Source organism: Haliotis rufescens, unplaced genomic scaffold (genome assembly GCF_023055435.1).
Source record: "Haliotis rufescens isolate VD_foot unplaced genomic scaffold, xgHalRufe1.0.p SCAF_4, whole genome shotgun sequence".
Classification (NCBI taxonomy): Eukaryota; Metazoa; Mollusca; class Gastropoda; order Lepetellida; family Haliotidae; genus Haliotis; species Haliotis rufescens.
This window is the reverse complement of record NW_025964112.1, coordinates 57,549,108-57,561,274: the sequence shown is the minus strand read 5'-3', so window position 1 is coordinate 57,561,274 and position 12,167 is coordinate 57,549,108. Positions and strand designations below refer to the sequence as shown.

General features: G+C 40.0%; 1 protein-coding gene across 5 annotated transcripts in view; it reads right to left on the bottom strand.

The window, feature by feature from the left end:
* Nucleotides 1-3,540: 3,540 nt before the first annotated feature.
* Nucleotides 3,541-12,167, bottom strand: part of LOC124114348 (FMRFamide receptor-like) — a 199,400-nt gene continuing 190,773 nt past the window's right edge. For all 5 annotated transcript variants that reach the window (XM_046474867.2, XM_046474905.2, XM_046474877.2 and 2 more), the window contains one exon: nucleotides 3,541-4,894. In XM_046474867.2, coding sequence (XP_046330823.1) covers nucleotides 3,659-4,837 — 1,179 coding nt within the window. In that variant the 5' untranslated portion in view covers nucleotides 4,838-4,894 and the 3' untranslated portion in view covers nucleotides 3,541-3,658. The remainder of the gene's footprint in view (nucleotides 4,895-12,167) is intronic.

Genomic DNA, 12,167 nt, shown 5'->3' with positions numbered 1-12,167 from the left:
CACCCACTCACTCACCTTGGTCCCTCGACGTCAAGATGCTGTATTATTGCATATATTCACCCATTTTACAATCTCTCGCATTATATAGCATACATCAGATCGACAGTACCGTTCCCGAGTGTGAAATTGTATGGATTAACAAACTGAAGGATTAATGTATTAATATAACTGACTAGATAGATAGATACATTTCCACATTTACGAGGTTCCATTGTATATGGCTGCTCGAGCGAGTGGGATGCCACTTACTCAATGTAAAGTGATTGGAAGGTTTGTGGCAGCCATTAATATGTAATGTTTGTATTGCATAACAGAGAGCGTGAACTATATAAGGCATTTGAGCCAAACAATAGAATATTTATGATATATTACACTTGTCAGGCTGATACAAGCCATTAAAGTGCATGCTATTTTGCCAGTGCATTGTCATATTGTTTTCTCTGTAAACTTTGGATGATATTATTTGCTTTCATTTTTGACAAACAGCCCTAAACCTTTGAAGATTCACATGTTACTATATAGTCATAACAATCACAATAAGTGCAATCAACCACCCGCGAAGAGTGAGTGAGTATGGTTTTACGCCGCTTTTAGTAATATTCCAGCAATATCACGGCAGGGGACACCAGAAATGGGCTTCACAAACATGATACCCATGTAGGGAAACGAACCCGCGTCTTCGGTATGACGAGCGAACGCTTTAACCACTAGGCTACCCCAATCACTAAGTTTAGTCCCATTGGATACGTGTTTCATGGTTAACATGGTAGTATCATATATATTCATATGCCACGTTGACTTCCATCAGTTGAGGCACGAGTGGTCCAGTCGTCTAAGTCTCCTCAGTTCGCTGTGCAGAGTTGCGTTCCTTGGGCACGACAGAAAACGTTGATTGTGGGTTCGAATCCTGGCTCCCCCGATTATGTTTCAAGGTTTGTTAGAACCATACCCGCGCTCGTAGGTTTCACCAAACATGTCTAAGACCTGCATAGCGTTGGGCGTTCCTCCCACATTACGCTAAGACGCCGTGATATGACTAGAATACTGTTCAAATCGGCGTAACACTCAACTCATGAACTTACCTTTATGTCGAGCAATAATCCCATATCAAGCCCTTAATGTCCACATTTCACAACTTTTAAGATACAATTTCAAAAGCGTCATAACACTCTTGATAAAAAACAACTTTACTTAAGGGGGGAACGGGTGGCCCAGTCGTCTAAGGCGCTGCGATTCGCTGTGCAGAGTTGTGTCCCTTGTGCACGCCAGAAACCTATGATTGTGGGTTCAAATCCCGGTTCGCCCTGATTATGTTTCTAGGTTTGTCAGCACCATACCCGTGCTCGTGGGTTTCACCGCAGTGGTAAACGTCTGAGACCAGCATCACTTCGGGCTTTCCTCCCACATGAAGGTGACACACCGTGATATAACTTGAATACTGTTAAAAGCGGCGTTAAACCCAACTCACTCACTTACTTAAGCTTTCCAAACGTTTATGGTGAATATGTGCTGGAGATTCAGTGATGAAAATTATATGTGATGCAATCCCTATTTTGACTTGCACCATGCCAGTGACGTTTCCGGGCATTTCAGGTGAAAATTGATTCTCCTTTGTGCCGGGCTTCTCCGGTAGTATAGGACAGGTTCGCCTTTTCGCGAACACCTGGTATCATCATTTGATAGTTACTCATAAACACATAGTCATGATAGAGACGAAATCGTTCAACGGATATTTCTTATGATTATGAAAAGTGTTTTGTAGCGTCTATTTCCATGAGGAAATATTGATTATACATCTGTTTGATGACTCAGTTTTTATCAGTTCTACAGCATTCGTAACTCTATACTATATACAGATGTAGTTATGCGGGCGTCTGTGATTTGGGTTTTAACGCCACTCTAACATATTCTAGTTATATCGCGGCGTGTCAGCTTAATGTGGGATGAAAGCCCGAAGTGATGCTGGTCTCAGACGTTTACCACTTCGGTGAAACCCACGAGCACGGGTATGGTGCTGACAAACCTAGAAACATAATCGGGGCGAACCGGAATTCGAACCCACAATCATAGGTTTCTGGCGTGCCCAAGGGACGCAACTCTGCACAGCGAATCGCGGCTCCTTAGACGACTGGGCCACCCGTGGCCCCAGATGTAGTAATGCACTCAGAACGTTGAAATATTACATTACAGGCGTTACTACATGTACGTTATTAACGTGTAAGTTGCAGCAGCTGTGTTCGCATGTTCTGAACTCCCTTCGTCTCCGCGATTATGAGTAAAATCGTTGAACACGAAAACAGAACACGATCCATGAACATGCTAATGTGTATACTACAAATATGTTCTCTGGTTGTGCTGGGTTTGTTTCTATTCACGATTACCTCACTGTGCCTACTCTATCATTATTGTATGGATGTACGTCAAATGGTTAGGGCAATTCTTGTTTTGTCTCTATATTTTCTAATCTCGCCTTCTGCAATCGTCCAACTATATGACGGCGGCACATATGAACTGAGGGGCTAAAAAAGTACACCGTGTTTTTAAAGTAATTGAAAATTGAAAGAACTGTTGTTGAATTTGATCACGCCTATCTAAACATCACTCATTCCTGCAACAGTTTGTAAAAAGTAATCTGTGGCCTCGTAATTCTATGTAAAACTAAATTAGTTCAATGAAGGCTGGGCAAGAAATAAATTGGCAACCACATGACCCCCACCATGTTTGTAATGTAAATATATGTGCCGAAAAAAGGAAATTTATTGACTTAATGTCTTAGAAACCCACCAGCAGTTCTGTATTATGCCAATTCCTTTTTTAAAGTTTTAAATCAAATTATATTTTTTAGTACTCATCGATTGCTGTCGAAACGTCAACACACGCCTGTTCATTTTTTATATGATATCTCAAACATATGATATTTTCAATTGAAAATTAACTGAGAGCTATAATTTCTTTTGCTCCTCAGTTTATAAACAAATTTGGACTAGACAAGCCAGTGATTAATGTTATGAGAAACGTCATATCGCGTCGAGTTACGGCGAAACGCAATCAACCAAATCGCCGAGCTTGATCACCGACCAATTTAGTGGCTCTTATGAAAAGCATAGGTTGTAGGATATTTATTCTATTCCGGAAGGTGACAGTGTTTTAAAATGTGGAATCAGCAAAGGCTGACAATTAATCTCTTATTCAAACTTACCACTCATTACAAGAGTGCTTATCCATGTACTGAGATCGAATTAAAGCTGCAGTGATGGAAATATTTAACATATGTCGTGCATGTGCACATATTGTCAAAACATGCGCTGTAATGCTTCCTGCAAACCAGGTACAGACCTCATATCATACATAAATGATAGAAATGGTTGGGGGGGTTTCTATGAACTATAACAGATTTATTTCTATTTGTTTTATTCAATTCACCAAATGAGCATAGTCATCTTAGGTATAAGAAGCTTGATGGACTCATTAACATACAAAGAATAAGTATCAAGGTCGTTCATGTAGGTGTCTCTCTCTCTCAAGTTACAAGGCTTCAGCGGGCACGTTTAATATTTATTGATACAAGTGGCACAAGTTATGAAAACAAAACAACGCAGCTAGCAACGCAAACTGAACAAAAGGCCGTTATGGTATGAATGTCAATGCACACATTGGGTCACACATATGTCTCCTGTGCATTCGTCTGTGTCTTATCTTCGTCTTTTGAATTGTTCCTTATCACATGGGTACTTCCGTTTCGCATGCTTCGGCGTGTGTCTTTTGGAACAAGTTCGGGTCGGCATGCGCAGAATATCCTCAAGAAGGTGTTGCGGAAAACAATGCTCAGGGCACAGTACAAAAGAAAATTAAACGCGGAGTTGACGGCAAGCAGGGAGTCTGTAATTTCGCGGATGCCCTTGACCAGGTTCCCCTCCTCGACGTAGCCTTTGCCAAAGAACGTCGACATGACGGCGTCGGGTGTGATGCAGATGGTGAAGACGAGGATTATTATGATGAGCATCAGAGTGATGCGGTTCCTGGAGGAGAGACGCTTACCCTTTACTCGTTCTTTACGCAACTCGTTGATAATACGGGCGTTTAGGTAAATCAGAACGAAAAGGGGGATAATAGCTCTCAGAGCGTTTTGGATCCATGTATAGGGTACCATGAAGGCATCATTGTTACCAAGGTCCGTCGGGATAAACTCACTGCATGTAATATTGTTCTTGATGTCATGAAAAGTCTCTACCTTATATCTGAACAGTGATGGGAGAGACAGAAGGATCATCATGATGAACACTATAGCGCACACCAACCGAGCGCGGGAAATGGTGCATAGCTGTTTCGCACGGGAAGGGTGACACACAGAGATGTAGCGCTCCATGGCAACGGAGACAGTTAACCAGGCTGTGATACACACAGCCATGTTAAATATGTAATGGGCAAATGGATACAGTGTGATTTTCATCTTCTCCGAGAGTTCTGCATCGTTCAGAAATAGTACGACCATTATAAAGTACAAAAGGTCATTGAAGAGTTTGATTGTGTCGGAAACCGCCAAAGCTGACAAATACACATTGGTTGACGTTGCCATATCTCTATGGCTTAACACAATCAGAGCAAGAACATTTCCAGTGATGCCAATGATGCACAATATCGGATATATAATCAAGCCTGTGACGTACTGTGCACGACGATAAAACCCCTCGTAGTCCGAGGTTTCATTTGTCAAACAGGATCGATTGTCAACAGCCACGTGATACCCGACATCCGATGACGTCAGGTTCACAATCAATGCTATGACTGGTTGCGGTTCTTTCCCATAGTGATGGGCCTTTTCTCCCAGTAAATCCATGTTTGTTCAGTTGTCGCAGTCAAAGTCGTAAGTAAGACATCTCATGGCTGGATACTCCTGTGAATAAACAAAAGAGCAGTTATAAACCTTCATTTTAATATAAGTATTATCATTATAATCTTGGATGTTTGAATCAACGTTTTCGTTAAGAAATAAACGAGAGAAGGAGTTAACTGTCTTTAAAGCCAGTGATAACGTGTTAGTGTTGTGTGTGTGTACAAAATTATGACGCAGATCATAGACACTTCAAAGATTGTGTTTGTTTGTTTGTTTTTAGGTGTTTAAAGCCGAAAACAGCCATATATATTCCAGCAATATGTTCGCGACCTGTAAAGTATGGAGTCTGGACCAGACGATCCTGTGATCGGTATGGTGAGCAATGATCGACGTCTTTGGTTGTTGGTTGGGTTAGGATGTCAATCAAGCGGTTAGGATCGATGACATGAATCAACCAAGTCAGCGAGCCTTGTCATCCGATACCGTTATTCGCCTCTTACGACAAGCATAGTCGCCTTTTACGGCAAGCATGGGTAGATGAAGACCTATTCTACCCCGGATCTTCACGGGCCGTGATCTTGGTGCTAAGATGACTGTAACCTCATAATTTAACATAGTTTAAAAGAAACTATTGGGGCGGGCTTTGGGTGGTATTGGTAGTTTTGTTTGTTTCAGGCCGCGTTTCATTATCAAAACATACATCGTTTTCATTCTGAAAGGAAAAGTGAGACATTTTTAGGACAACCAACACATACTTTTCAGAAAATTCATCATGCCAATGATTTCATTTCTTTCTTCAGCATTTTTTCAGAATATTTTATTCGGAATATCAAATGTCGGACGGTTTGAACATCTGACATTTAATATTCTGAATTAAATATTCTGAAGAAAACTGCTGAAGAAAGATTATTTGTTCTGAAAATTTACAAAAATTAAATCGTTGGCATGTCGGACGGTGGCTCATACTAATCTGAGCCGTGAAGATCCGGGGTAGTACAGGTCTTCAGCAACCCATGCTTGCTGTAAGAGTCGACTATGCTTGTCTTAAGAGGCGACAAACGGGATCGGGTGGTCAGGTTCGCTGACTTGGTTGATGCATGTTATCGTGCCTCAATTGCGTGGATCTATGCCCATGATGTCAATTACTGGACTGTGTGGTCCAAACTCGATTATTTACAGACCGCCTTCATAAAGCTGTGCGGCGTTAAACAACAAACAAACAAATAAATCATGGTAATCTTCATAAATGTGTCGCTCTCAAATAGTGACTCTTTCGATTGCAGAATATACAACAAAAATTGTTTCCACCTCACAAGATTAATAAAGTAGTTTACACAAGCGTTGTCGCAAGGAAGAGCTGGGGCGTGTTTATTCATTCAGTCAAAATAATGTTCTCGTGTTAAAAGGATAAGCTAAATCAGTGGATATTGTCAATTTTAGGAGATAACGGTGTCAAACTCGCGCAATAAAACAGAATTTAGTGGAAATGTTGTAATTACATTCATGCATAATACATCGGTAACTTTCTTGCACAAACACAGACGGTATTCAGACAATACAGAGTAGAGATGCCAATATGTGTACAACCCTGTTGAGACAGTGCTTCCTCGGGGATTACAATTATGTAATTTCAACTTTCAGTATGTTATCTTGGGTTACCATATCCATGCAGACCTTCATTGTTAGTTAACTGGATGTTTCGTATTAGTGCTGTGCAATCATGTCAGTGGAGCGGTGGCATAATAGTGCGGAGATATGTTAGTAAGGAGGTCTCACTGTAGTGAGGAGGTGTCATGTTTGTGCGGTATTATCATGTTAGTGGTGAGGTCTGTTGTTAGTGTGGAAACAGCATATTAGTGAGGAGGCATCATATTAGTTCAAAGGCAGCATGCCAGTCATGTTAGTGCGAAGGTGGCATGTTTGTGGGGAGTCATGGTGGTAGTGGGAGATGTCATGTTTGTGGGGAGTCATGGTGGTAGTGGGAGATGTTATGTTTGTTGGGAGTCATGGTGGTAGTGGGAGATGTCATGTTTGTGGGGAGTCATGGTGGTAGTGGGAGGTGTCATGTTTGTGGGGAGTCATGATGGTAGTGGGAGGTGTCATGTTTGTGGGGAGTCATGGTGGTAGTGGGAGGTGTCATGTTTGTGGGGAGTCATGATGGTAGTGGGAGGTGTCATGTTTGTGCGGTAGGATCATGCTAGTGAGGAGATATCATGACAGTATGTAGGTTATATCTGTCTGTTTATTAGTGCGGAGGTAGCTTGTAAGTGTTGAGATATCATGACATTATGTAGGTTATATCTGTCTGTTTATTAGTGCGGAGGTAGCTTGTAAGTGTGGAGATACCATGACATTATGTAGGTTTCATCTGTCTGTATATTAGTGCGGAGATGTCTTGTTAGTGTTGAGCTATCATGACATTATGTAGGTTTTATCTGTCTGTATATTAGTGCGGAGATGTCTTGTTAGTGTGGAGATACCATGACATTATGTAGGTTTTATCTGTCTGTTTATTAGTACGGAAGTAGCTTGTTAGTGTGGAGATATCATGACATTATGTAGGTTATATCTGTCTGTATATTAGTGCGGAGATGTTTTGTTAGTGTTGAGATACAATGACATTATGTAGGTTTTCTCTGTCTGTATGTTAGTGCCGGGGTGGCTTGTTAGTGTGAAGATACCATGACATTATGTAGGTTTTATCTTTCTGTATATTAGTGCGGAGGTAGCTTGTTAGTGTGGAGATACCATGGCATTATGTAGGTTTTATCTTTCTGTATATTAGTGCGGAGGTAGCTTGTTAGTGTGGAGATATCATGACATTATGTAGGTTTTATCTTTCTGTATATTAGTGCGGAGGTAGCTTGTTAGTGTGAAGATACCATGGCATTATGTAGGTTTTATCTGTCTGTATATTAGTGCGGGGGTGGCTTGTTAGTGTGGAGATACCATGGCATTATGTAGGTTGTATGTCTGTATATTAGTGCGGAGATGTCTTGTTAGTGTTGAGATATCATGACATTATGCAGGTTTTATCTGTCTGTTTATTAGTACGGAAGTAGCTTGTTAGTGTGGAGATACCATGACATTATGTAGGTTTTATCTTTCTGTATATTAGTGCGGAGGTAGCTTGTTAGTGTGAAGATACCATGGCATTATGTAGGTTTTATCTGTCTGTATATTAGTGCGGGGGTGGCTTGTTAGTGTTGAGATACCATGGCATTATGTAGGTTGTATGTCTGTATATTAGTGCGGAGATGTCTTGTTAGTGTTGAGATATCATGACATTATGCAGGTTTTATCTGTCTGTTTATTAGTACGGAAGTAGCTTGTTAGTGTGGAGATATCATGACATTATGTAGGTTGTATGTCTGTATATTAGTGCGGAGATGTCTTGTTAGTGTTGAGATATCATGACATTATGCAGGTTTTATCTGTCTGTTTATTAGTACGGAAGTAGCTTGTTAGTGTGGAGATACCATGACATTATGTAGGTTTTATCTTTCTGTATATTAGTGCGGAGGTAGCTTGTTAGTGTGAAGATACCATGGCATTATGTAGGTTTTATCTGTCTGTATATTAGTGCGGGGGTGGCTTGTTAGTGTGGAGATACCATGGCATTATTTTTTATCTTTCTGTATATTAGTGCGGAGGTAGCTTGTTAGTGTGGAGATATCATGACATTATGTAGGTTGTATGTTTGTATATTAGTGCGGAGATGTCTTGTTAGTGTTGAGATATCATGACATTATGCAGGTTTTATCTGTCTGTTTATTAGTGCGGAAGTAGCTTGTTAGTGTTGAGATATCATGACATTATGTAGGTTTTATCTGTCTGTTTATTAGTGCGGAAGTAGCATGTTAGTGTGGAGATATCATGACATTATGTAGGTTGTATCTGTCTGTATATTAGTGCGGAGATGTCTTGTTAGTGTTGAGATATCATGACATTATGTAGGTTTTATCTGTCTGTATATTAGTGTGGAGGTAGCTTGTTAGTGTGAAGATACCATGACATTATGTAGGTTTTATCTGTCTGTATATTAGTGCGGGGGTGGCTTGTTAGTGTTGAGATACCATGGCATTATGTAGGTTGTATGTCTGTATATTAGTGCGGAGATGTCTTGTTAGTGTTGAGATATCATGACATTATGCAGGTTTTATCTGTCTGTTTATTAGTACGGAAGTAGCTTGTTAGTGTGGAGATATCATGACATTATGTAGGTTGTATGTCTGTATATTAGTGCGGAGATGTCTTGTTAGTGTTGAGATATCATGACATTATGCAGGTTTTATCTGTCTGTTTATTAGTACGGAAGTAGCTTGTTAGTGTGGAGATACCATGACATTATGTAGGTTTTATCTTTCTGTATATTAGTGCGGAGGTAGCTTGTTAGTGTGAAGATACCATGGCATTATGTAGGTTTTATCTGTCTGTATATTAGTGCGGGGGTGGCTTGTTAGTGTGGAGATACCATGGCATTATTTTTTATCTTTCTGTATATTAGTGCGGAGGTAGCTTGTTAGTGTGGAGATATCATGACATTATGTAGGTTGTATGTTTGTATATTAGTGCGGAGATGTCTTGTTAGTGTTGAGATATCATGACATTATGCAGGTTTTATCTGTCTGTTTATTAGTGCGGAAGTAGCTTGTTAGTGTTGAGATATCATGACATTATGTAGGTTTTATCTGTCTGTTTATTAGTGCGGAAGTAGCATGTTAGTGTGGAGATATCATGACATTATGTAGGTTGTATCTGTCTGTATATTAGTGCGGAGATGTCTTGTTAGTGTTGAGATATCATGACATTATGTAGGTTTTATCTGTCTGTATATTAGTGTGGAGGTAGCTTGTTAGTGTGAAGATACCATGACATTATGTAGGTTTTATCTGTCTGTATATTAGTGCGGGGGTGGCTTGTTAGTGTGGTGATACAATGACATTATGTAGGTTATTTCTGTTTGTATATTAGTGCGGAGGTAGCTTTCTAGTGAGGAGATACCATGACATTATGTAGGTTTTATCTTTCTGTATATTAGTTCGGAGATAGCTTGTTAGTGTGGAGATACCATGGCATTATGTAGGTTTTATCTGTCTGTATATTAGTGCGGGGGTGGCTTGTTAGTGTGGAGATATCATGACATTATGCAGGTTTTGTCTGTCTGTATATTAGTGCGGAGATGTCTTGTTAGTGTTGAGATATCATGACATTATATAGGTTTTTTCTGTCTGTATATTAGTGCGGATGTAGCTTTCTAGTGAGGAGATACCATGACATTATGTAGGTTTTATTTGTCTGTATATTAGTGCGGAGGTAGCTTGTTAGTGTGGAGATACCATGGCATTATGTAGGTTGTATCTGTCTGTTTATTAGTGCGGAAGTAGCTTGTTAATGTGGATATATCATGACATTATGTAGGTTGTATGTCTGTATATTAGTGCGGAGATGTCTTGTTAGTGTTGAGATATCATGACATTATGTAGGTTTTTTCTGTCTGTATATTAGTGCGAAGGTAGCTTGTTAGTGTTGGGATATCATGACATTATGTAGGTTTTATCTGTCTGTTTATTAGTGCGGAAGTAGCTTGTTAGTGTGGATATATCATGACATTATGTAGGTTGTATGTCTGTATATTAGTGCGGAGATGTCTTGTTAGTGTTGAGATATCATGACATTATGTAGTTTTTTTCTGTCTGTATATTAGTGCGGAAGTAGCTTGTTAGTACGGAGATATCATGACATTATGCAGGTTTTGTCTGTCTGTATATTAGTGCGGAGATGTCTTGTTAGTGTTGAGATATCATGACATTATGTAGGTTTTTTCTGGCTGTATATTAGTGCGGAGGTAGCTTTCTAGTGAGGAGATACAATGACATTATGTAGGTTTTATCTGTCTGTATATTAGTGCGGAGGTAGCTTGTTAGTGTGGAGACACCATGGCATTATGTAAGTTTTATCTGTCTGTATATTAGTGCGGAGATGTCTTGTTAGTGTTGAGATATCATGACATTATGCAGGTTTTATCTGTCTGTATATTAGTGCGGAAGTAGCTTGTTAGTGTTGAGATATCATGGCATTATGTAGGTTTTATCTGTCTGTATATTAGTGCGGAGGTAACTTGTAAGTGTGGAGATACAATGACATTATGTAGGTTTTATCTGTCTGTATATTAGTACGGAGGTAGCTTGTTAGTGTGAAGATACCATGACATTATTTAGGTTTTATCTGTCTGTATATTAGCGCGGAGGTAGCTTGTAAGTGTGGAGATACAATGACATTATGCATGTTTTATCTGTCTGTATATTAGTGCGGAGGTAGCTTGTTGGTGTGAAGATACCATGACATTATGTAGGTTTTATCTGTCTGTATATTAGTGCGGATGTATCTTGTTAGTGTGGAAGTATCCAAGTCTGTTTCTTGAACATCCCGTACCTTCGAATGTATTATAGCAGAAACACGGTTCGAAGCTCAGTTGATACATTTGTCACATGTCGCTTCAACGAAAGTGTAATTGTTGGAGTCTCAGGTTAGACGTCACTTGATGACAATTTTTAGTTCTTGCTTTTTTCTCGTCAACAAAGGACGTACTTATTACCCTTAACACTTAATGGTGTTAATCATGAAGCCATGAAAATTAATGTTCCGCTATATTAATCAGGTTGGCCAATGTTCATATTATGACCCTACGGCTGTACACCTGCAGGTTAAAGTACCAGTGGTCAAGGCAAGGCCAGTGCACTAACTGACTCCGACCAACGGGCAGCCAATAAAGCAACACTGGTCAAACGAGCGCATTCAGCTTTGTATCAAATTAAGTCAAACGTGCCCAGAGAAGTGGGATTAATTAATCACCAAATTGCTCATGTGTCCAGAAGTAGTTGGACCTGATGTGGATGAGCGTGAATATAATGCTCCCAAGCCCTCCTTGGTCCAAGTGGAACCTTAATACCGTCCTTCCACTGCCTCCAATGTGCTCCAACTTTGTGAATTGAACCACCCAGCATCGGATCATGATCTGTGTGTGTCTGTTGATGGGGGGCTGGGGAAAGGGGGAATGGGGGTTATTGGTTTATCATGAAACTACAAGGCATAAACAAGGGCATAAAGTTTCATTCCCCTGAATAATTCGTACATGTGACACAGATACACTTTCAAAGATCCTGGGCCAGCCTAACTTTGCACCGAATACTATACAAGGACCTTAATATATATTGCATACCAAATTTCAGTGTTGTGTATGTGTGTATATGTGTATGTGTTGCGAAACTACAGATTTCAATTGGAGCAGCTGCAGTTGCACCAAGGCAAAATTAAAGCGATACTCTAGATG